This window comes from Rhea pennata, chromosome 12 (genome assembly GCF_028389875.1).
Source record: "Rhea pennata isolate bPtePen1 chromosome 12, bPtePen1.pri, whole genome shotgun sequence".
NCBI lineage: Eukaryota > Metazoa > Chordata > Aves > Rheiformes > Rheidae > Rhea > Rhea pennata.
The window spans coordinates 21,652,752-21,678,940 of record NC_084674.1 but is presented as its reverse complement, the minus strand read 5'-3'; the positions used below and the strand labels follow the sequence as shown (position 1 = coordinate 21,678,940).

General features: G+C 36.9%; 1 protein-coding gene across 6 annotated transcripts in view; it reads right to left on the bottom strand.

The window, feature by feature from the left end:
* Nucleotides 1-1,553: 1,553 nt before the first annotated feature.
* The window catches only part of NISCH (nischarin), a 31,570-nt gene continuing 6,934 nt past the window's right edge, over nucleotides 1,554-26,189 (bottom strand). The window contains exons 3-21 of one of the 6 annotated variants that reach the window (XM_062585415.1): nucleotides 25,996-26,178; nucleotides 22,420-22,468; nucleotides 20,507-20,670; nucleotides 19,259-19,354; nucleotides 18,187-18,282; nucleotides 17,556-17,708; nucleotides 16,155-16,223; nucleotides 15,532-15,717; nucleotides 15,180-15,308; nucleotides 14,605-14,718; nucleotides 13,579-13,687; nucleotides 10,741-10,862; nucleotides 9,764-9,819; nucleotides 7,957-9,273; nucleotides 7,312-7,486; nucleotides 5,992-6,145; nucleotides 5,276-5,404; nucleotides 4,187-4,348; nucleotides 1,554-2,959 (exon numbers count right to left, since the gene is read on the bottom strand). In XM_062585415.1, the coding sequence (XP_062441399.1) occupies nucleotides 2,331-2,959; nucleotides 4,187-4,348; nucleotides 5,276-5,404; nucleotides 5,992-6,145; nucleotides 7,312-7,486; nucleotides 7,957-9,273; nucleotides 9,764-9,819; nucleotides 10,741-10,862; nucleotides 13,579-13,687; nucleotides 14,605-14,718; nucleotides 15,180-15,308; nucleotides 15,532-15,717; nucleotides 16,155-16,223; nucleotides 17,556-17,708; nucleotides 18,187-18,282; nucleotides 19,259-19,354; nucleotides 20,507-20,670; nucleotides 22,420-22,468; nucleotides 25,996-26,178 (4,092 nt within the window). In that variant the 3' untranslated portion in view covers nucleotides 1,554-2,330. Of the gene's footprint in view, nucleotides 2,960-4,186; nucleotides 4,349-5,275; nucleotides 5,405-5,991; nucleotides 6,146-7,311; nucleotides 7,487-7,956; nucleotides 9,274-9,754; nucleotides 9,820-10,740; nucleotides 10,863-13,570; nucleotides 13,688-14,604; nucleotides 14,719-15,179; nucleotides 15,309-15,531; nucleotides 15,718-16,154; nucleotides 16,224-17,555; nucleotides 17,709-18,186; nucleotides 18,283-19,258; nucleotides 19,355-20,506; nucleotides 20,671-22,419; nucleotides 22,469-25,995; nucleotides 26,179-26,189 lie in introns of those variants that run through there. The other 5 variants (XM_062585416.1, XM_062585417.1, XM_062585418.1 and 2 more) reach the window with 5 other exon arrangements.

Below are 26,189 nucleotides of genomic sequence, written 5' to 3'. Positions count from 1 at the left end.
TTAGAAAAGCCGTGTTTCAGCTGTGATACAACCTAAAAAGATAATTTGATTGTGCAAAGTGTGAAAACATCAGTGGATTACGTTTGGTTATTTCAATCCATATGCTGTAGTATTTTACAATATATCTAAATATTTGCGTTTTACAAAGGAAGCTTAAAAACTGAACTCAGGTCTATCTCAAGCACAAGGCATGCCCAGGACAGACTTTACACAAGATAAAAATGCAGGGCTGACTTTGCCAGAAGCAATGATAAACATAAGCTCAAGTGTGAGAAGCAGAGATCTCAGTCCTACTGGCTCAAATCCTAAGCAGCTCCAAAGAAGTCATTACAGATTTACTTTGCATTCACTTAAACCATAAGCTATACCTAAATAATCTGTTAAGCTAGTAAATTTTCTAAGGCTTGCAAATAAGACCGAGTTGCTGCAGTCTCCTCTTACACGTTGCCTAAGAGAACTGCATCAAATAAGCTAAAAGAATTACCTCAGAATTAATAAAGACCTAAGCTTTTAATATCATTTTATCCCTAAGTCTTCTATTTTAGAAACTATGTTTTTTTTCTACCTAATAGTATTAAAGCTTTAAAGAACAGAAACATTAAGGAGATGTCATTGAAAACAAGTCCTCTTTCAAGCTAGATAAAAGTTAGTTTTCCCGAAGATTTCATAGTATGTAACTTAACTGATCAGTTCAGTCCAAGTTTGACAGGGGCTTCCTCTGATAACGCTCTGTAAGCAGAGGAGCACTCTCAAACTCTTCACCTCTTTGGTTGCTTAGGGAACTCTACTGCAACCTGCAATGCCAATTTGACTTTGGTTGCCTGTGCCTTTGTCATCCCTGCCCTGGACTGTAGTAACTGGGCTGGGAGCCACCATATCATGGCCAAAAATCCCATCTGCGTGGGCACGTTCCATGGAACTACCAACCTCTCAGGGCCACTGTGGATGTGACATCTTTGAAGACACTCAAAAGTTGCTTGGATGAGGCAACCTGATTGAAGTTGGCTCTGCTTTGACCCCAGTGGTTGGACTAGAGTTTAGAATATTCCTCCTGCGTTATTCCAAACTTTTTTTTTTAAATATATGCTTTTAAAATGCATTTTAAATGCAGTTTTAAGCAGTATCTGCTGTCACATGTATATCAGAACTGTCCTTCTCTTATCTGAGTTTGAAGTCTCAATATTTATCTTCATCATACTCAAATAAGTACTTTACTGTCATGGGAGGCTAAAATTTGTAAGGCTATGTAACACTCAAGCTAAGGACAATGGACAGCTTGGAAAGCAAACCCCTAGTATCTGATGAAGCATCAAAAACTTGAAGTAAATCCTCCTTAAACTGCGTTTAGAAGCAGTCGATTCACAGTTTTGATGACTTAGCTCTATTTATGGACCAGCATACACTCGCTATAGTAGAATAAATTATTTTCTTCTTTCATCTTGCTGCATATTTCATTTCACAATATACTCTGGGAACAAAACATGTGCCTCTGACGTGCCATATGGTACCCTGCAAACACAAAATAAACTTGAATAAAGACAAGACCAGAAGAAAACTGTCAAATTACACTTTATTTGTACAACAAAGTAGGCAAAAGAAAGACTTGGTGCTCAGAGATACAAATTCATTATTTGCTGACAAATTGCTCACCCTATCCATGTTGGGCACTTTTCATTTTCAACGGTGTCAAGTGGACTTTTAACAGGCAATTTTTCTTTTTCCTAGACTAAGGAGAAAGAATGCCTATGCAACTAATACCAGATTAAAATGTAGTTTCTGCATGTAGCTTTAGTTCCACTGTGAAGTTCATGATTGGCAGCAAATAATTACATTTGGCCTCAAAGAGAAAATAGTAAAACTGTTTGTAAGGTCATTAAATAATAAGCATTAGCAGCATACCCAAAATACATCTTGTACAAATAACATTGCACTTAAACATACACAAGCATTTACCATTATTTACACATTAGAATTTGTATAGAACAGTAAGAGTGATATATACAGAAAAAACAGCGGAAACTTTAACAGCCCTAGATGACAGCGTATCTAGTGTTGACTCCTTATTTTTTTCCATACAGTTTCCCAGGATGTCTCATGAATTTTTTTCACTACATACTGGTGCATAAAAAATAGACTTTACAAAAATTAGTTAACACTTCAGGATAATTCTATGGACTATTAAATGTTCATTGCACTAGGGAACGAGGGAGTCCACTTCAGCTCCTTACTAGGATAACAGAACTTGACAGGCTCTACCTACTTAAACACTGTGCTTTACCTTACAATAGACACTGCAATCTAAGCCGTGCACAATGCAAGCTGTGCAATAATTACCCTGTGAGTTCCAGCGGCAGCTCCCTACCACAGAGCATCTCCCACTGTCTTGCAAGCAAGGAAATTAACTTCTCTCTGCTTTCTGGACTTGGGATAAAGACATACCACTGGATCTCCCTGTTCCTGCTGCCTTCTTGTTTAGCATGTCCCTTTGGGGCACTATCAGTCTCTCCAAAGTGATCCAGTGTTAAATTCTGCATCAGATCCTGGTTCTGAACATCATCAAACACAAATGTGAGGGCCTGTGGATATGTCTGATAACCCATAAGTACTCTATCTAAATCCCGGATTCGTCTGCCATCTGCAAGCTGATACTTATCTTTCTTTGGTGGTTCCTTAGCAAATTCAGGTAGTGGGTAACTGATATAATCTTCATCAAAGAGGAACAAATCAGAGCTGGTTAATATTAGTGTTTTAGGTTGAAGCAAACTATGGTTTTGGGCAGATCCTTCTACATGATTTACTTGAAATGCCAGCACGTACAAAAGGATATTGAGGGACTGAAGATTAGTCAAACCATCCATCTTCTCTGCCACTAGAAAAGCAAGGTCCCCAATTTCTTCTTCATTGGGATAAATAAATTTTACTCTGCTAGAGTGAATCAGTTCATAATTCTCCATTTTCCCTGCAAGGATAAATATATGTTACTATACAGTAGTCTCTTCATGCATGAGGATAAGCAAAATAACCTTTGACACTTGCAGCTGGAACACTCAAGTTTTAAATCTGTTTATGCAGAGTTTTAATTGTATACAATATTGGAAAATTTTTATTTGGATTGCAAATCTCTACTGGAGTCCCTCTTGCATCACCAACACACTTTTCTGCTAATTTCTAACTATATAATTCAGAGTGAGTTAGAAGCAGAAGAGGTAGAAGGAAATACAGCTTGATTCTCATATCTGCCTTCCTACCAACTTGTTTCCTGTCTCCCCCTTTCCAGGCCCTTTTCTGAACTGACTGAAAGCACGATCAGATCACAGAACACAAACAAAATCCCTGCTTCTTTTAAGCAGACAGGAAGGGGGGGAAATGAAAAAGAAAAAAAGATCAAGATGAATTGCTTTTATATGGATGAGCACATGCTAGGCTCTGGAATAGCAGGAAGTGAAGCTGCATTGTGCCCTACTTTACTCCCTGCTAAGTGGCTAAAAACAATGTAGCAAAGCTTGCAGGAATCTTGTGCCTGAAAGCTTGCCTGCTTTTTCACATAAATCAATTGGTCTAATAAAAGATACTACTCCTCCCTTCAGATCTTGCACTTCTTGAGCTTACGTGGCTTCTCCTTATATATAACAGTGACAGTAAATAACATCCATCAGAAAAACACTATTTGATTTTTCACCATCAGTTGGCTTCAAAACTCTAAGCCAAAACAGTTTCACCTAACATTTGAATTGAACCTAGCACACTTTAAAAAGCTCTAGTTTTCATTTCTCTGCATTCTCATGGAATGACAGGATTACTTTATTTGACCAAACAAGGAACATCGTAACCTTTGGACTTTGTTAAATTCACTGTTCTTTAATGACAGACTTGCAAGTTTCAGCCTAACCTATAGAGAAGAGTAGTGGAAGCTACACTAGCACACAACCCAAAACACAATGCAAAGGATGCAGCTTCTGCTCCAAAATAAGCAATCACTTTAACTTCATGGCAAGGATGTTTGATATTTAACCACAGGGCATGTGTAAGAGGACAATTAAGGTAAGGAAGTGTGGTAAAGTATCACAGACAAATAGGAAACAATTAATGTCAACATATCCTTTGAAAGTTTTTAATCACTACATGTTAGATGATGCACTAAATACATAGCCTGAACAACTTAAGCCTTACAGAAGAGACCTTTTACCTGTGTTTTTATTCCCAAATTCAGAGTAGAAGTCTTTATCCACCGGTTCAGGTGAAGGTGTGCGTGCCAGCAATGACAAAACCGCCATAAGCTGCTGTATAAACGCATGAGTGTTGTAACTATCTCTTGTCAAGCAGGTGACTATATGATCCGCGGAGTGTCCTGAGGAAAACACAGAATTTAAAACATTCACACATCTGAACATATCTTTATTATAATTTTTTTCACCAAGTTTTTGTTGGCAAAAAAATATTTCTTGCAAGGACTCCCAAAAATATGCAACTTCGGATGCATCATTATTTGGATAACTTTCCAGTCTCTGGAAAAGAGTAAAATTTCTTACAAACCCCTTGAAAAAATAAATTCCTCTTGATTTAAAATACAATGCACATTTATTGCATTTCTCGCAGTTTGACTGCTGCTGTAAAGATTTAATTGATATTACAGAAAATCAGCCTCAAGTTTTCTTTGTGCACTGATGGTGCGTAAGGTACCTTAAATTATCCCCACTAAGGCAATTTTTCCCCCCTCAAGAGCTCACAGTACAGTAAGAGAAAGCCTTTTTATAACATGGGAACATATGACTCACAAATAGTGAGACTCTGGGGCAAAGCACCAGCCCTGAAACCAACTCCTACATTATTTAAATTTAAGTTGACATCTTTTTTTTTTTGCAAACTTTAAAGTCTCATTTTCCATCTAAAAAGTCAACTGTCAACCACACATTTTGCAATACAGACAGTATCTTGATCTTACTCTTCATTGCAACCCAAAACCTCAGTACAACAGGAAATTCTTTAAGACTTTCTTTTTGATCTCTCTTGCTAAGACACAAGAACTTTTAAAAGCACATGTGGGACCAATTAACTCACTGATATTAAGCCTCCTAGTTATCTCAAGTGCAAGGTCTTGCAAGACATCATCAGCCTACTCATTTATACAGCACCACAGCATTATATTAATTCATTCTAAGAAAAAGAAGTAGCAAGATAACAGTAATATCAGTAATGAAATAAAGCAAATCCATCTAAGACAAGACGGAAGAGACAATACGGAACTAGGAAAATTTAGAGCTGGAAATGTACTCACCAGTAATTCTGAAGTATTGGTCAAACAAGCCAACATTTACTGACTGCAGATCATTAAGTTTTAGCACAAAGCAGCAAGAGAGGTGGAAAGAGCTATTTTCACAATCCGAGTTTTCTTGATTCCAAAAATCTGTTGAAAAAAATGTAAGAAAGATATACAAAAAATATTTTTTTCCACGAGCATAATCCCTATATTCAGATCTTGCATCTATATCACACTCAAAGAAAGAAATTGGGAATTTCTAAATAAGTTGTTAAATACCAAATATGACCAAATCTCCTTGCCAATACTGTTTCTGGAAGAAGAAGCTGCATGACACAGATTTAAAACAGCAGATGCATTCATGAACCGAATACAAATCATGACATTCACTTACTATTTTGGCTTTTTTTTGTTTGTTTGTTTGTTTGTTTTTTTAGCTGCTGAGGTGAGGCTAGGGAATATTAAATGACATTTGAGAAAAGCATGGATAATATAGCACATGGAAGTGTCTGTATGAGAAGCAGCCATGACTCAAGACTCAAGACTTGTTTTTATACCCCCACCCCGTGCCCCAAGAGTACTTTGCATAGGGTAGACTGTACTACACTTTTCTTCAATTAGGAGGCCAAAAAAGAGAATACCAGGCAAGACTGGTACTTGAACTGAAGACAAAAACACAGATGCAGACTAAGTTTGTTACCTTATTAGAAGCTTGAAATTAATAATTATCTTACCTGACTGGTGCTCATGAGCACGAATGAGAGATTCATCCAACAGAAAGTAAATAGCTTTTGTTGAGAGAAGCACACAAGCCATCACTTCCAAATCAGGTGTTTTGTAAAACAGAACTGAAGACCACATGAGATGCCTCAACTCTTCATTTTCCACCTAAGATAAAAATCATTTCATAAATCACTTGCACATTTTGATCTTTCAGTTTCATCAGCTTAGAGGCAGTTTTAGACTACTATAAAACTGATTTCTCAATCTGAAGCATCTGAAAATGCTATTATCAAAGAGTGAAAGTTCACCTCATTGCTGCTAAACACAGCTATAATAGCTCTCTACAGAAAATGTCTTGTATACGTAACAGAAAATATTTTTCTGTTGTCAACTAATTATTCTTTCTTTATGGAAAATAACAAGAAGTTAGAAAAATATTTAGTGCAAAAAGCCTTTCTAGTGTAGATACTGCTACATATCAACAGCACCTCCCAAACCTCAACAAGCCTATTAAGCCTTTAGATGCTACTGAGGGGCTGGATTCAAAGAGCTTCATGAGAGAGGATGGAAACACAGGTAGTAATGAGAGCTGCTGTTACAGCTAGGCATCTTCCAAACTTCTAGCCTGATGAGCTTACTATGAACTCTCAAATGAGTCACTTGCTTTATCAGCTCCTCCAGATTTAAAAAGAATGGCACGACTTATAAAGAGCTTATTTTAAAAGATCTAGAAATGAGGGCAAGGAGTAAAAAAAAAAAAGTCATTCTCTTTCTCAACACAATCATCTTTCATTTAAAATAAAAAGTCACAGCATGAATTTAAGGGAAGAGTAGTACTTTTAAGCTTTCCACATATAGCCTACACATTCGTTACTCAGAAACTGTATTTACCTGCTTAGGTTTGCACAGTCCCTACAGCCATGTATCGTATTTATGCATACACATTATACAATGAAGTCAGCCCAAGCACATCACTTGTTAATTTAGTCAGGTAACATTAAAAAAATAATTCAAGTAATTTTCTTTGCTTTTGAGATTTTTAAAAAAATGTGAGGAACATTCTTGAAGTCATATTTTCAAGATATACACTAATGTACTCTCTTGTTCTACACCAAGCATTCCTGAGGGCAGATAAGCCCAGCAGGATCCCAGTCACTGCAGTGGGGAACCCAAAGTAGAGTCAATAGCACAAACAAGGTTTTGATCAAAAGCCTCCAAACTTGACATAACCTAACTCTTGTTTTTAAGTTTGATCGAGAATTTTTTTAAAGTTATTCTTATTTCGTACTGAAAGGTCACATCTTTTTATACACCTAGGCTAGGCACAATACCTCTGCAATGTTGTTATGGAAAAACTCAATTAAGGCATTTCCTTTCAGCCCAGCAACATACTGCAGAGACACGGAAACATGAATGTGAACTGGAATCTGGTTATCTTCTGTAATCTTCTGCATGAGAAATTCAGATGGATATAAAGATGACAGAGTCAGATGGGGCTTGCAAAAGCTAGGAGACAGAACAGATTCAGAAAAAAAGCAACATCAACATTTAAGGAAACATACAGCCCTTCCTCTACAAAAAATTGTGCTTTACATTTCATTCAACAATTAGGAACAGGCAATTTTTATTCTCAGTATCTACGGACTTGTTTACTCTAAATGACTTCTCTTGAGCATCAAGAGAAAAGCTTCAATTTGTCCATGACCTCACCCTGCAAGGAAGTGGAAAAATATCTATCCCTGAAAAAATACATTTTAAGTTGTAACCACGAAAATAAATGAAAAAGGTAGACAGATACAGCTCAGGATAACCATTCATGCATACTATTACATACTGGCAGAAAGAAAGAATTTGACCACTATTACAGGCCTGATCATCAAATCAAAAAAGAGCTACAATGACAAACGCTAACCCAGTGGTTAGGCCACATTAACTTTAGCACTGTGCAACCAATCTTTTACAAGAATTGTCATTACCTTGCTGACTGACCATGTCTGCTGGACTCCAAGAAGTGATTTCTTACAAAATCCGATTTGTTTGAAGCTTTGAAAATAATAATAGTCTTAACGTCCTGCAAGAGTGTTCTTAAAAGACTGTAGATTCTTAGGAAGTGGAATTTCTCATGAGGTAGAACAAATACTGCTGTAACAAATCTGTATCCAACAAGCAATTCCAGCACATGCCCATCCAAAAATGAGCCCTTCTGCTGGATGGAACCATGAGTTGGATGCAACACAACTGATGCTAGTGGAATCCTACTCAGCTTGAATACACTTCTCAAGTCTTCAGCATCTACCCATTTTCCTGGCAGTACACCGAAATCTACCTTAACTATGTACAAACGCTGAGGTGTTAGAAATATCCAAGAGGGATGGAACACACAGGGACCCTGATCAGAAGATTTATACACTGCTGAATAAAGTGCAGAACACAAAGCATTTTTGGACCATGCTTTGTTACTGTCAGTTGATTCTGGTTGATGCAAGGGTTTCTGAACATTACTTTTATTTCCGTAAACAAGATATGCTGGGAAACAACCTTTTATCTCAACATCCTCTGATGATATGCAATTCAATTCCATAAGCTGACAGACAAATTCTTGAAGGTTTGCTTTTCCACAGTACAATGTGGAGCTCGGTAACACTGATGTGCAGTGTTGAGAACAACACGTGCATAAACAGGAATAAAAGTCCTGAAGATTCTGGGAGTCTGAAAGAACAAACAAGCAGTTTTCACTGTTTCTCAGCTTGAGTGTTAAACAGATTTCTGGCATAAGAAAGCCAAATTCTTTCAGATCAGTGTATGGAAAACATAGTGTTAACTTCAAGGCAGAAGGGATATGCTGGCAGTTTCCTCTCAATTCCTGATGAGGAATCTCAAACACAGCTATCTTACTATCAGTCAAAACCAAACAGGAAGCAAACTGCCTGAGTCCTTTATGAATGTGAATAGAAAAACTCCAGAGAATTTTGACTACATCAACACTCTCCACTGCTGTGTTGTCAGATGACTGAGTATCTGAAGTAATGCTGAACTTGAAAGTCTGATCTCCTTCATGAAGTCCCATTTCAAAATATCCATCTTCTTTTTCTGTGGTTCTGGAATCACCCAGAGACTGTCCTTTTTTCTCTGTAAAGGAAGGGGGTGATCTCTGCACAGTTTGTACTATCAAGGCGGAAAGGTGCTGGATAAAATCCTGGTTCGTGGCAGTGTATGACATACAATTAAAAGGCAAGATGACGGTGTTACAGGGGTCAGGCACTGCACAGTGTTCTTCCTCTGAATGATCCAAACTTCAAAAGAGATAAAAGCCACAGTAAGTACAAGCTTGAATTCAAAAATAATCATAACTACCTATGATTCATGCTGCTGCTTCGCAAAGGTTAGAGACTTAACCTTGTTAACTCAGTTAAGTCAATGCAATTTGCAGAACATCTTTGTAGTGCACACAGCCACTGATTTAAAAGCCTAGTAATATGTAATTGTATAGAAAGTATGAAGAACTAAAATGTTTACTCATCTTCCATTTCCCATCCCTAAGCAGCATAACTCTGTGAGTTAAAGCACTTCACAACGCAGCTACTGTTGCTTTTGAAACTAACAAAAGCATCCCATAGTTCAAAGTTTAAAAACACTTTGCACCATGAAATCGCTTTCCAAAATCCAGATGCATCACACAATGAAAGAGAATGTGTTTTGCCTGTTGTTTTAAAAATGCAGTGTCTGGAATTATTACTGAAAAGCTAGCGGGGATTCAAACCAGAGCTTAGATACCTAGCTTACCACATATGATGACCTCTTCCATATTCTTTGGATGAGTCCAATAGAGAGGCAGGTGCCTAAGAAGATGAAGAAAACATCAGAAAGCCACCAGTTACTTACAGCTGCTGACATACTCCTCAGCATACACATGAAAACCAAAGTTCATGTTGGTTCTGGCATTTTAAAGCTAGTCCGCTCACTGCAAAATCCTGACTGCTGTACTCATAGCAGCTGAATAGCTATTCTTACAGAGGATCTAATTTGAGAATCCAGTTAGAGGATCCTAAAACGCTTCACCTCTTTACTTTAGGTTGGGCATTTAATTAAGGCAGGCAAGGACAGACTCTGCTGCTGCTTTGGGCACATATCCAACCTATGATCCATACACATTCCTTCTGTAGACTATAAAATTCAACTGAGGTTGTATAAAGTGAGGTAAAAAGGTAAAGGAATTTCTTGAAGACCAAGTACACTGGTGGCAGAGGAAGAGAACCCAGAGATCCTGCTGGCTCTTTCCCCTAAGCCATGCATATTAATGAAAAGTGCTTCAAATGCTTATAATCAATGAAATAATTTAGAAGCTATCAAGCAGCAGGATTTTGAAGGAGACAAATCAGAGCTATCATCTATTGACAGGGAGAGGCTTCTTCCACAAAGTGATGTTGTTAAAACACCTAAATCCTACACTCAGAGTAACTAAGTGGACACTAAATGGCAATGTGATACCAATGTTGGATCAACATGTCACAAGCTCTTGACCTTAAAGTCATAATACAGTGATATCAGTTCTCTACAACTCTGAAAACTGGGATTATTTGGTTAATTCAAAACATGGATCAACCTTCACAAAATTTGAGGTTACCTCCTTTTTCTACTAAAATAGCTCTGAAATTCCAAATATCTTTATTATGGATTATTCTAACGAGAAGTTTAATATCAGAACTAAACTTGCAAGAAATTTAAAAATACCATAAAATACACATAAGAACGGTATCTACCTGATTTTTACATCTGGAGTCTGACATTTCAAAGCATCTCTGGGGAACTGTATGGTCTGTAGGAGTCAAACCACTGGACTGTAAAGAACTGCTGGCTAGGACTGTTTCTCTATGAATTACTTCTAGAACAAATAAAAACAGCTCTTAAAAACATTGAAACAAAACCAAAACAGGTGTTTAACAGTATGTGTCGAACAAGCTGAATTAAAATTATCTAATCAAAATCTGTCTATAAATCATTAAGGGTAGAGGATGCCTTCACCTAGCAGCCAGGACAAAACAAAAGCAAATATAGATGGAATTTTAGCCTAATTACTGAAGTATCATTAATTGCATTAAAAGTTACATTAACAGATAAAATTCCTTTTTTGAGGTAACGATTGTCTTATGCCAGATACCGGGATTTAAGAATTTTTCATACGACTTCTGAGTTAGTTTTAACAAAACATTGCCCAGGCTAGTAAAACCAGCAGCAAGGCATTCTTTGGTAACTGTAGCATTGTCTCAAATTTCTGTAGGCTTCAAGTTACAATGTGTACTACCTGCGTAAATCCTTCAGAAACTCAACCACACCGAGAACTTCTGGTCCCCCAAATGCCACTCTTAACACAATTAACTCACCTTACTTGGAACCTTTTTGATGTGTTCAAAGATGAATGATCAGGAAAGATTTTCCTGAGTGCATATGAGGCAACGCTCTAAGGGACATTCAACACTTTTTGCTTGTTTGACATTTGCAAGGTCTAACGCAACCCAGCAAATCAGTTTTCAATACTACGATTGAGTCCGCCAGTTTAAGTATATAAACGCACAAATAAAAACACAATTAATTAGTGTGGATATATACTCTAACTCGAGCATAAGACCTCCTGCATGTAGCACCTTCCTGTACTGATGGTAAAGTTTATCAAAATACATCCAATCTTCTCATAGCCAGAGGAAAAGCAAAAGGTATTATTACTTGAACAAAATACTGTGTTAGCAAGAAGGAAACTCAAATTGACAGGAAAAACAGAACACGACAGCATTATTTCTGGTTTTCTGTTTCCTATATAAATATTTAATCTTTTTCCATAAGCCATTTTTCAGTGACATTTAATTTGAATAATATGTTACGGAAACAGATGGTGTCTACAAAAACTGCAGAGAAAACAATTCATAGAAATAGCATATCAGGAAATTAATTCCATTACTCATGGTTTAAGATCTAACAGTGAAACTCATTGCCTAGCATATTTCAAAATTTCTAAATAGATTTCTCATAATCTGTATTTTGAAAACAACCTTTGATGGCTAAATATACAGCAAATAATTAATTTCTACCATTAAAGCTACAAAGTAGCCTTCCCTACTTCGCTTGCATTTTTCTATCATTTACAGTAGCCTTCCCTAAGATTTTAGCAACAGAACTTCATGGAAAAAGACTAACGTAAATGCATCTCAAGTTCTACTCTAATCTTGTATCAAATTTCTACAAAACTCCTAAGTACTTCAGAGATTTTTTTCCCCCCTCTCTCAAGACTCATTTGCTCCTAAAAATTTGTTGTAATATAAAAGGACTTCTCAACGATATTTTTTAAGTAGTCACAGCTATTGCTACCATACATTTTTACAGCTAGCCCTCTATAAAGCTGCAGATTGTTATATATGCAAATTGCCACAGTCCTGTAATTTAAATGCTTTATACTTTAAAGCAAGTATTCGATTTCAGGTTATCCAAAATAAACTATTTCTTGCACATATTTTGGAAAAACTGGCAGCATTTTATCTGCAGGTGACAGAGGATATCTAAAAGCATTACAAGAGTAAACAAAGAACATAAATAGCAACTGTATCAGGATCTGTTCTAAGTTGTTTGTCCTTAAATCAAATGCTCTCAGAACAATTTCATTGTTATAGATTGAACTTAGAAACCTCTACTGATCTAGCAGAAATCACAGCAACAGATTGCATTTTTTTAAACCAAGCTATTTCTCTCCCCCATCCAGCAACTCAACAATTTATTGGAAAGAATAAACTGCTTCACCAAATTATTGCTTATATACTTAATGCTCTTTTAGACAATTAAGAAGTCTTCTCCCATTGTTCATGTCCAATTACAATTTTAAAGTTTCTAACCAGGCAAAAGCCAAAAAACATTTACGTTCTATTCTTCTCAATCACAAACAAATACTCCTGTAAGTCATACGTAATCTCAAAGGCTTCTGCAAAAGCTCAAAAGGTATTCTATTTTTTTTAAGTTCTTAATGTAACAGGTTTTCTTTTTTGAAACATACAGTAAAAATAATTTTCAAGTAAAGCTAGCACGAGCTACAGCACAACGGACATGCCAAAACATAGGCTCAGACTGACCAATGATCCCGTAACTTGTCTTTCTTCTACTCACATAACACTTCCTAATGTCTTTCAGATTTATTGATAGAAATGTAATTCTTGGCAAAAAACAGTAACGGGACAGATGCTATTTCATCATGTGATTTGCCAACCAATAACAGGTAGCAAGAAATTGCAAAATGCAGTTTTTAAACATATCTATACTTCAAGATTTTCCACAGGATACATCTGCGGAAAAAAATACAGTCCTCTGCTTGCTATTTCTGCAGGATAATGCAGTGAAAGTACCCAAATTTTCTCCACAGTTAACTAACACTGGTGACAACAGGTCAGCATTGCTGATTCACACACAACTTGTAAGTTCTGCGCCAATGCCATGTCCTTCTGCTTCATTTTGTCTTGATAAGCCCTATATCCATGCATGTAATACTCATGTATATCAATGCAGCTTCAAAAAGCAGAACCAAGAGGCTCGGCCCAGCAGCATGATACATACATGATTACCTTGGCTGGAGCTGACAGGACGAGGCAGAGAGGGAGAGGAAGGACGAACAGTAAGAGAAGAACAGTTTGATTTGGAGCTGGTGGCAGTGAGCCTGGAGTCCTCACTGATCTAATAAAGAAAGTATGCAGTGATTAAAGAAAAAAAAACTAAACACAGGACACATTAGACTCTGAACTAAAACCAGTCTATACAAGGTTTCTCAATTTTAGCACTAGCTTTCTCAATTTTATTAATAGTGAAGTTAGCGCCAGCATTTGTCCGTCGCATCCACCAAGGTTTCTGCTTTCTTAGTGCAGTGGAATTCTACTAAAAATTCATTCTAAAAAGTCCTTCTGGTCACTAATCACTGTGATGACTGACAAGAGTAACAGTGAGTTTCATAAAACACACAAAAATAAAAGCAAGATTTCTACCCAGCAAGGAGAGAACAAGGTCCGATAACTTTAACTCCAAAGCAAGACTAATCAGCTACACAGAACGCTAAGAACATATATGTGAGAAGGCAAAGAGGATGCAGATTTCTGATTTTTTTTTTCCTCACTGCTAAAAAAAATTCAAGGAGGAAGATGGCAAAATCACTTTAGTACTCTGCTGCATAGGTAGTAAAATTATGTTTCTGCACTTATGTATGATGTAAAGCATGGCTGTTATGGTTCCCTGTACATTCACTGTGTTAAGTTACTCTGTCTTTTCCTCCCATCTTCCTCTCCCAAGTCAGCACAGAAAGGAAGGCCAGATAGTAACTGAAATTATACTGAAAATACAGGAAAAGAATTAAAAATTCATCCCACATTAAAGCAGCAAGCAAAGAAATTGTAAAAATTGTTATAAGGAAAGTTTAACGAATTCCCATCAGACCTAATTTATTTGGCTAAAAGACAATGCCCAATTTATCTATTTGTCTAACTGTCCCATCCATATTTGGCCAGTTGGAAATAGACTTCTTTATAGTCTTTTTTGAGTTTCACAACAGCATAAATATCACAAGCAATTGACTCCCTCCTCCTACCATCACTCAAACTCACCTTTTTATCCGAATTACTCAGCTTGTACTTCACCTCCTTTGCTTTTTGAATAGCTTTCAGCACTTCCACAGTGTCTAGTTCCTTTTCTGTGGTAATGATGTTATCCAAACAGACCTGAAGAAAATGTAAAATATATCTAAAAATGAATTGAAAACAAGGCAATCTTTCTTAAATTAGCATAATAATTAATATTAGCTTAATGTGAACTTTGTGCATCTTATAACTACCACACACAAAAATACTATATCGTATTAGACCCTTGCTCTAAAACGATACAAATCTAGTGTACATTCAGAAACACTTGATAAGTTTTAAGACCCTTCTAGTACACCTGTATTTAAGTATTAACATACTGTTTCTTTGTCCAGTGAAGACAGGATAAAATTTTTTTTAGATCTATGGACATAATGCAATACTACTAATATGGTTTCATTCTCTGATGATCTTTTCCAAAGTAAAGTGAAAACTCATCAGCCTTACTAATATTTGCATTAGTTTACTCATTAGGCTTTAAAAAGATTTTTTTTTCAGTTAGTTAGGTGCCAGCTTCAAAAGAAAAGTGCACTGTGGCTTACCTCTGAGGCTCTGTCCCCAAACTGAGCAAGCACTTTGGTCCGGTAATCAGGAATGATGCTCAAAGGATTGCTGGACAGGACCACCTTTTCTAAGCATGGGAGGCTTCCTATATTTCTTACTTCATCAATCTGAAAGTTTATGGAAAAATGGATGAATACAAATACACAGAGTACCAGCACACAGGCTGAGCATCTCTAGTATAAATTACTGTTATATTATACTGTTCATTTCCTGTTATAACCAGGAAAGGTTGTTGCAGTTGCATTTTTAATTTTCAATTCACTCTTTAGAAGAAATTTCTTGCAATTCAAAGCGCAATTGAGTTTGACACTGAAATAGAGACCAAGTTACCTGTTCTATTTTGTTGTTGCTCAGATCCAAGTTGACTAATGAGTACAATTTGTTAAGACCACATAGCCTTTCCAATTGATTTCCTGCTAAATTCAGAGTTTTGATGTTTCCTAGTTTTGTGTGAACACCTTCTAGCGACGTAAGCTTGTTGTAGGATAAATCCAGATGAACAAGGTTGTAAAGATGCTATGAAAGCACAGAAGATCCATGTCATACACCAAATCGTTCAAATGAAACAATATTACAGACACAAATATTAAGGTTTATGTTCTGTGCCACAGTGTTTATAGGAAAACTGCCTAGCCATACAAATATGATGTGAAATTGTTCATAACATTGGTCTGAGCTTACGAAATGGGAACACACTCAAATACAGTTTTACTGAGTGAGAGAGATGGCCGGCAGTAAGAGCAAGGAACTAAACATTATACACCAATATTGGCAAAGAAAGGAAAATATCTACAGTAAATAAGAAATGCATCATTAAAAGAGTACCTGACATTGTTACAACACGTAACCTATTTTGGTTTAAACAGTTTTCATGACTAAGATCAACAACAGAATTCTGACACAAAAAAACAGATTTGGAACAAAAATTCCCCTTCAAAAGTATTTTTTTTTACCTGTAAATTTTCTACCAACGACACTCCATTGTGACTCAAATCTAGGAATTCAATCTTCGGAATTAATTTCTAGAAGGAAGAAAAATGACGGTGATAAAATGCATTGTAGCTTTTAAGTCAGGACAAACATTCTTCACTAACAGCTGACTGACAAACAGAAGGCACCATCCAATGAACAGTGTCTCATAGTTTTTTGTATTAAAAAAATCATTTGGTAATACTGTGCAACAAAATTAACTTAAATCCTCTTTCTGAGGAAAAAGCTGGTTTCTCTGACAAGTATGGTTAAGTCTGAAACTCGTTTTCTTGAGACAAACATTTTTCACCCAATTCAGACATTAATTGTAGGCCAATTTCATTATAGCTGTTTCATCTTATCAGAGAAGTAGATACAATACCACCTGGATAAAGCACACTACCAAGTGCCAGAATAAGTTCACTGACTTGCTAACATATACTGATTATACCTGGCAAGCATTATATGAGCTCATATACGCCTCTAACTCTTAGAAATGCATCTTAAGCTACAAAACCTTTTATTTTTGTCAAATACTGAATTAGATGCTGAATTTTGATGTTACTGCATATACATTTGCTTCATGTTGGTTGTAATTTCACCAATGACTTGCCTTGTACTTAAGGCATGGACTGGCACCTGAAAAGTCTAAGCCTAGAGTTACAAACAATCTTGAACTATAGGACTGCACTCCATGTTTGGGACTTCTAGTACAGTTAAAAAAGTAACTATTTTCTCTGCTTTGCAGGAATAATCTGAGTAAAAAAGTATGTTTGTGTTTTACATCTGTTCTTGTGACAAAAGCCTGATCTTTTTCCTTAACAACTGAGTTACAAAATGCAAAACCAAGGTACCGGCAAAATATTTCAGATGTTGTTTCCATGCTCTACTTACTGTGTTGATGTCAAAAAGGTTGCCAGAAAAATCAAACATTTTTAAATATGCAGAAAGCTTGAGCCCTGATAATACTCCAAAGTCTACCCCAAGAAGTTTTTTCTGTTTATTTTTGTTTGCTCTTTTTTTTTTCATAAGTGGTCTAAGGTAATGCAAGCAGTAAAAATGTTTCAAAAAGTCAGTATTTGTGAACATGTTACTTACAGAATAACAGAACAGCTATTCTCCTTTAGCAAAGGAAATACCAAGGTAGTAGAAGAAAGATTATTTCAAAAAGTCTCCCTCAGCTTTTTCAAAGATTGCTTTCTAGTAAGCTTTAATTTTGTTGCTAACAAACATTTAAAAAGGAGATGCAAGTTAAAATTCTTCCAGAAAAATGAAGATATAGGAAGTAAATGCAAAATCCATGCTATGTAATGCTCCACAGAAGCACAGCCAGTCTCTTTTTTATCCCCTAAAAATGAAAAACAATTCTTCCAAATGAATCTTACCACTGAATCATCAATTTGAGATATGCTATTGTGACTCATATCTAAAGTCGTTAAAGTTCTCCAAGTTGGAATAACTGCTGTCACTGGACAATTTGAAGTTGCACCCTCTGGCTCCCACTGATCAAACTCAGAGGCCTCAGGCACGAGTATTTCCTATTTAAGACAAGCACAGTAAAGTATTACGTTTGTTTTCAGCGAAAGCTAACCATTTCGAAAACAGTCCAACAAATGGCCATGCAAAGCAAGGAAGATTGCTAAGCTTTCTAGTAATCTGAATTAAAGTTGTAGGTCTTAAAACGTGAACTGTCTGGACCAGAAAGTTGACACGCTTATTCTATACTGACAAGGAGAGACTTCAAACACCAGCAGCCAGTCTTGATTAGGGAATGGAGAGGGACAATACAGGAACTGAGAAAGTTATGCTCCTAGATATCCCTTGCTAAATCAAAGCATAGAGAAAAGAAAACCAAGACATAAACATTCAGTTCTGGATGAATAACAGAATCATCCGTTCCAGTAAGCATAAGCAACGTCCCTGTGAAGGGATACAAGTAAACGCTTCCTCCACATTTTCTCCATGTTATTTTTGCATGTGCTTAAGCAACTACCAGCAGTAGGAAATCACTCTTACCTTCATCGATGTTGCTGAAAATCGAACACTCATTGTGGCTAGAGCATGTTTTGATGAAGTTAATCCATTAATAAGTTTTGCTCCACAGTGATTTATCTGTTTTAAAAGAAAAATGTAATTTTTATGTTATAAAATCAAAAACAATATTACAGACAATTGTGAGATGTGGAAGAGACAGCTGAAAGCTTTAATATTGGGTCTCTGCTCTATTAACAATTTGAAAAGTAGTTACAACACTCCTCAAGAATCCCCTTCGCATAACACAGACACAAGCAGGAGATTATCAGGTCAGTAATATCAAAACGTGGTAAAGCTAAAGCAAAGAAATTGAGACAACTGCAGAACAGCGAAACTTAAACAGTTCTTTGTACAAAGATTCTTATCCACCAACTTTCTCCCCCCTACACTGCTTGAGGCAAAACTACCCAGGCAGTTTGACAGGACACAGCATTTTACTGCTACTAAAAAGAGTGGTACCTCAAAGAACTGTGGCTTTACCTGCAGACAAGTTCATTTATGTATTCTATGTTCTTTATTGTAAATAAAAAAATGAAGTGCCTTGAGAAGCAAGGAGACTATGCTAAGCATTTAAGATGTTAGCATCAGACTCCAATTAAGATTAGAAAACCTTTTCCTTTTAAGTCATGATGAATCTACAACACCTAAGGTCTGCTGGAGCTCTACTAGCAACCAAGTACTTCTTGGTAAAGCACTGCGCACACTGCAAAATGACCACAACTAGCAGCTTCACTGGTGTATCACAGAAACCACACTGAACAGAGAGATGCAGAGCTCCTACCACCCTTGAAAAAAAAGTCTAGATTCTAGACAGATTTGTCCAATCTCTGGACAGACTTGTGTTTACTACTAGATGAAAATGCCAGTGCCAGTCAATGCAAAACTTTTCAAGAGAACAGAATTGTGAAAGTCTTCACGATTATTTCCAAACACCGTACTCTCCAGTTTTAGCACTAAGTCAAATTATACAATTACTAATGCTCAGAAATACACAGCAGACCTGGCATTTGCAGAGCCTCTATGAAATCATGAGTGAAGAGTATCTCTGTCATACCTCTATTTGGTGAAGTGATTTAAAAATTGACAGATCAAAAGGCAAGAGATGCTCCTGAATGTTACTGGTTCCAAAAGGTCCTCCTGTTCCAGTGACCTAGAAATCAATAATTAAAACCAGAGTTAGTATATATTATCAAACTTGTCTGCATTTCAAAAGGCTTATACAGGCTATACCACAAATACAGTATCTTGGAAAAACATTCAAAGTTCCAGACAAATTTTCAAATATGCAGTGATTCATGAAAATTACAGACAACTCAATTCAGGAAAAAATGTTGCACCAGCTATGCACAGAAAATAAAGGACTGAAGCTAAGCTGCCACCTTGTGCTTGTTTTCTGTAGCACATAGGGCATGCAAAAAAAGATATCTTAGGCAAGACTGACCAACATTTCATTCTCAGCTGATGAAGACAGGCCTACATTCACTAAAAACAGCTTTCCTGAAACATTTGGGTCTTCCAAGACAGAACTACCTTCATTTCCACTACCAAGGATGAGGTTCAGGGCATTGCCAAGATGATTTTGCAAAACAACAAAGCACTCCACTGGTATATATCTAATTAAAAAGCACCTAAAATTTCCATTTTGTCTTACTATTTTGGCCTCAGTAAATGTTAACAGCATGAAAACAGAGATGGTTTGTTTCATTAATGCTTGCTGCGAACAGCTGAATCTTGGGAGAAATCTTTCAGCTTTCTTTCTGGTCTTATCTGCAGCTCAAAAGCTTTGAAAGGACTCGCTCGGCAGCATTCAGAAGGGACAGGAATTCTGAAAACTCCGAAGATGGGTATTTTTCTAAAAGACATGCTTTTCTTCAGTCAGAGGATCCCTCAGTTCAGAGGGCTCCATAAACTCGTAAGATGGCAAAGGCAACTCAAGTTCCTTAGAAACAGCAATATAGGTGCCTTTTTGCTTTTGCAACTTGCTAAGCCTTCCAGTGAGGCAGAATGTGCACCTACCTACGCATTCCTAGTAGCATGCAGTAAGATTTTGTGATTGCACTTAGACAAAACAGCTAAAGAGATCGTGTCACGGGGGGGAATCATCTTTGTTAGAGAATAAGGTGTTTACTGAAAGTAGGCAGAATAAACATCTGTTCAACACTGACTTCTCAATGCTTGCATGGCCTTAAGTGTTGTCATCTGTAAAGCTCTTGTGCATTCACACTAGACTCCAAGTTTGCTAAGAATCATGTCAAAGTGTGCTAGAAAGAACGTCTGCAGTATTTGCGCGAATTTAGCTCACCTTTAAATACTTGAGTCTGCAGGTAAAATCCAGGATATGACCTAAATCTGTTTTGGCATCTCCATTAGCACATGTAGGCTTCCCCTGTAGCAACTGTTGAGTGACAGCATATAACTGCAAGGGCCTGATGCTAAAGACTTCTCCAGCCATTAACAACTGCTCTCCTGAAAAATGAAAGTATAACAATACTAAACACACTGCTGCAGTGAGTCGCACAATTTCAGTGGTGACAGAAGAACAAACGGTACAGAGAAGATCTAAGCTTAGCGATAAAATATTTGTCCCTTTTATTCTTGAGGCATCAAAACAATGCATATTTTTACTATTTTAAACAGGTACTAGAAGGACTGATTTAAAATATCTAACATCAAAATAGTCTAGGTGTTGGAAAGGACACTCATCACATAAGCCCGAAGCTCCTAAGGCAACTAACAACAAATTGCCCTCAATCTTACAAGGACCAGATTCATACAACATTCATTTACATAATGTAGAAGACGCTATGCTTTCTCCATATTTTTAAGATAAACTCTGCAACAGTTAGCACTTATTACATTCAGAAAAAAGTAGTGTCTGTCATCTAAAAAAAGTAACAGACCTTACAGCTTTTGCTATACTGCCTGAAGGCAGAATTTTAGCAAATGTTTTTGTGGGGAGCGTAAGCTCCTTTACTACACTAACACCAATACAGACTCCTAGAATAGAAAATGCAGTGTCATTTGCTATTTGCTCATTCTAGAACAGTATATAAGTAGTAGGAAACAACATCCGAACGTCTCTCTGAAGGCACCATAAAAGATAACATGGACTGCAGCAGTCAAAACACATACACGTGGAACTGATGGCTGTCTCCTCTTCCTTTTAGTGACATCAGTTTGACTCCATAAACAAGATGGCTTCAGCTTTCATGATAACCAGCATTTTCAGAAATGCTCTGAGAGAAGTAAAAATCCCTTTGGCTTCAAAGGGAGCAAGTCCCAAGAGTCAAGCTACACATTAAGGCAAGGATACACTCAGCAGTTAGATACCAGCAATTCCAGTAATCAGTAAGACCATGTGTGCTACAAAGTTGGGACAAATTTCTTCAGGAACTACATTAAAATGTTCCAAAATTTGCTGAGTGGATCCTCTGAAATGGCTTTACCTAATTTTTCGCCAGAACAATCTAAAAAGGCATACTGAAACATGCTTCACCTATCACCTCAGCCAACACTGCTGAGCTGGCAAACACAGTAGCATTTAACATCTCATTTAAAACAAAATTAGCCTGGGTTAGCCACTTCACACATCTTCTGCTGGCAATGGACCAGTTCTGTTTACAGTAGAGATGAAAAAAAGAGCTATTACAGTTATAGCAAGTGTATTCTACCTTCATCTGTCAGTCTCAGAAAAGAAGATCCTTTAATTAACTGACCAGAATGTCTCATGTTTCCTGAATTCCAAAAGAACACTAATAAATTAGACAAAGTGCTTTCTTGCATTTAACACACACTACATCAGCATTCATTGACACAAAAGAAACTTCCCTACATGTCACAGAACAACATGCCAAGACAGAAAGCTTAACAAAAGCTTCTGATCACTAGCACCATGCCTTATCCTTTCAGGCCACAGACTAATAAGCAAGCCCTTTTCAAAAGCTGAATTAATGGATTTCTCTGTTTAGTTTCCAAAAGTAATTGCACTACTGTTACAGTTCCTCCCAAAATAACAGCTTGAATCAAAGTACATCTGCCATAAATTGCAATCAGTAAGAAAGAAGTGAAGAGAAAGAAGAAGAAAAAGTCCCAGTCAGATATGCAGAGTCCAAGAATCTCTGACTGTCTGGAGATTAAATATCTTGGTATATGAATGCGTACACATAGAGAAAACCTCTCTCTTCGTTCCCAGTTAATTTCTGGCAAGTTCTTTACCTCTGTGAAAGAGCTCTTCAGCCAGTGCAGCAGTGATCCCATTGATCTCCTGCAAAGAATAAAGCATTGTAATTGAGTCTGTTATTTACATACTTACTGCAACTTTTCAATGTGCATCTTTGCTGATAACTTTTTCAGAAATCAACTGTAAATATGTCTACTGGATTTCTCTGCAACTTCAAGATACTTTAGAAAAATGATCTGAAATTATTTAATTTGACACAAATTTATTTTCAAGATGGGAGATACAGACCTATAACTAAATAGGCACATCCTGCATATATTAGAAGGAAAAAGCAACAGTAGCTACAGCAACCATTACTGTCCATTATTTGCCAAGCTTGAAGGTCAGTTTGTTTTTGAAGTAATTTTAAGTAGTTCTTGGAATGTCAAGTAAATTTCTATTATAAAGTATAGTGTTTTCAAAAAAATGGGAATTTCAATATTTTTAAGAATAACCGAATGCATCAAGCACTCAACATTTCCTCAGAATACCACTAATAACTCAAAAACATTAGCTGAACAGGTCTACAGAGAAGAGGAGAGATACAAGAAGTAGTCATCTTCAACTACCCATTTCACTTGCTGGAAAAATAACCAAAAAGCCCTGTTCTCCACCTTCTACCCTCCTGGGCCTACCCAGGTAACTCAGCTTCCATTCCAGGCATTGACAGCTCCAGAAGGAAGGAAAAGCCTGAAAACTTTCAATGCAGGGCTTTGTTCCTTCTAAAACTGAACATGCACAAAGATCAGTGCAAGTATTTCTCTCCACAACAAGCAAAAGTTTGGTGGAAGTCAGAAATTCCAAGCATTTCCAATACTTCTCTCTCAAAGGCTCAAAAGAATAGCACAAAATAAAACCACTGTGATAGCGAAGTTTTCCCTAGACACACACATCTGATAAGGTAGCAGCAAAGGGTCAACAGATGTTATGGATTATCATGAAATGAATAATGAGCTTGCTTTGCTGACAAAGTCCTCATGATTCATAACAAGGGAATAGAACCACAGGACATCTGCAACACACTGTTTGGTTCATCTGATGAAGCAAGTGTTTTAGAAAGGCACATCTCAATACAACTGAAACTGTGCTCACTGAGGACAAACACAGCCTCTACAACAGAGTTTTGTGTCCAAAAGCTAGAAGGAGCAATGTTCCAAACAAAATTCAACAGCTCTGACTTATTTTGAACAAATCAACTACACTCATCTAGCATTTACATGCTTAATTGAAAACTATATACTCCCTGTATCCCTTTCATCATTCGCGACACATAGCAGATATTTTTCCTACTTTTATGATTGAAATAAGATTATAACTTGGACTGTCAGCAATTAACAAGTAAAAAAGTGACTGCACTACTGCATCAGCTCAAGGAGGAGAGGCCTTCATCTCAGCTCTAATTAGTCATTTGCATCAACCACACAGAAGCCATCCGTCCACAGCAGCTGCTCAACTACAGCCTGGGGGCACTCAACTTTTTTCTTGCTAAACCTTGTATCTGTAGGTTTGCAAATCATCTTTTAAGATGACAAAGTGTAAGAGCGTGCCACAAAATCAGCATCACGTATCACCATGGATATCCTATACAATACCAGAGTAGTGTACTGTACTACCACTATCACATGCAACCACTTCTCTGTGCCAAGCAGCACCTGATTTTTCTTTGCAACATATAAAGTGTTGTTCACGCATTTATGGAAGGCTGGCTATTTCTAATCCTATCAGTTCTATTAACCTCAAAAATAAAGTTAAGTGTTCCTTACTTGAACTACTATATATAACAATAGACAAATATCATAGTCTTCCTAATGAGGCAATATAAACTGTCTCAAGCATGCACATGGGCTGTCTGAAAACTGAGATATTTTAAAAGATCAAAGTTCTGCAAGAAGATTATTTTCTAGTAGAATTGCTAAGGTAAATATTTAGCTTTTCTTCTGAATAGCTAACATTTCTTGTAAATATTTAAAAGCGCTCTAACAAGTTCCAAGTATAAACAATTGAATTTATGCCTCAATCTAGACTCACTTAATACAAAGACGTGCAGATTAAACAACATCTGTGCTCCTAACACACAAGTCAGGTAAAGAAACAGAGAAGCACTCATAATCAAATAATGCTAGTTCTTTGGAAAAGTAAAAGATAAAAGGATGAGCACCAGAGCAAGTTTAAATCAAATTACAAGAAGTTTCAGTGAGCTGGATTCTGACTATTGTCTGCAAGAGCAGGAAAATAACTGAAGACAAGGGCAACAGGAAGTAGCTGTGCCTGTTCCTTGCTTAAAATCAGGAAATTTGCTTTGTCTGAAAAGAACAGACACCTGTCTTTATGTTGTTATGCGCATTTTTAATACATTTTAAAACTCTAATCCATTTTAGAGGGCTCGATCACAATACAAACTAGTGTTTCTCACTCAGATCTGCAGGGCAATAGCAATACTATAAAGTAAACCTTCTCCTGTTTATCAAAGTCGAACACTACACTACCACCGGGACAGGATACTTACGTTCAAATAACACAACTAAAATAGGTTTTTCCTTTGTTGATGTGATATCCAATGGATCACTTGTGATTCATTTCTGGAGCCTTCATAAGAAACCATAAGGAGCCATCTCAGTACATCCCATCCCCAAAGCAATTACTGCTCTTCCTTTCCACTGAGTTCTCTAGTGCATTTTTCTCTTTATAAAGTCCACTTTTCCCCTTACAACATGATGCCGTACTACAGAAGCCTAATTACATATATGAAAGAAAAATCTGCATTCTGAAAATAAAAGCAAGTCATCACTAACTTCAAGGATCCTTTACTATACCATTCTATCTGCTCAATACTGCTAGTTCTCTATAGACTGCTCCATCAGTGTACTCTTTTGGAGAAGTATCATTTTTCTACAGTTGGCTACTGGAAACTGTTTCAGTATGAACAGAAGCAGAGCTCTAACCACTAAATGTGTGTGAGGGGGGTGATCAATTATGTAACGGTTCCTCAGAGAGTTAGCATGATTGATTTCAGCTTTAACAACCAATTCAGCTGCAGCTTTATTTAAAGACTGCAAGTATTCTGCCAGCATTTATTTTCTTATCTCAAAGTCCCTATCCACACTACTTCCTAGCACAGTATCTACTGCAATAAAGGCAGTGTCAAAAATCTCTTTAAAAACATGCTTAATTTGTTACATTGTGCAGAACACTAAAAAAAAAAAAAGCAGTTTTAGTCATTTTGCAAGCATTACATTCAATTCTCTCCCAGTCAGAGCACTGTATTACATTTTTACACTTTCAGTAGCACCATGCAACAGGACAAGAGGCAATGGGCACAAACTGAACCACAGGAAGTTCTGTCTGAATATGAGGAAGAACTTCTTTCCTGTGAGGTGGACAGAGCCCTGGAACAGGTTGCCCAGAGAGGTGGCGGAGTCTCCTTCTCTGGAGATATTCAAAACCTGCCTGGATGTGATCCTGTCAAATACGCTTTAGGTGACCCTGCTTGAGCAGGGAAGTTGGACTAGGTGATCTCCAGAGGTCCCTTTCAACCTCAACCATTCTGTGATTCTGTGAAAAACATAACTTACATATAAATGAAAGTGTAGAAAGTGTGACAACACTTTTGGTGTAGTAACAGGAAACATGACTAGAAGGGTTTGCAGGTAGACTTCTAATTCTTTTTGTCTTTTCTCCACAAGGCTTTTGGAATTTTTTCCGATAATCTTCTTAGGAGGTAACAGGTTTTTATCAATTTTCTTTTCTGAAACAAGCTGAAAGACAG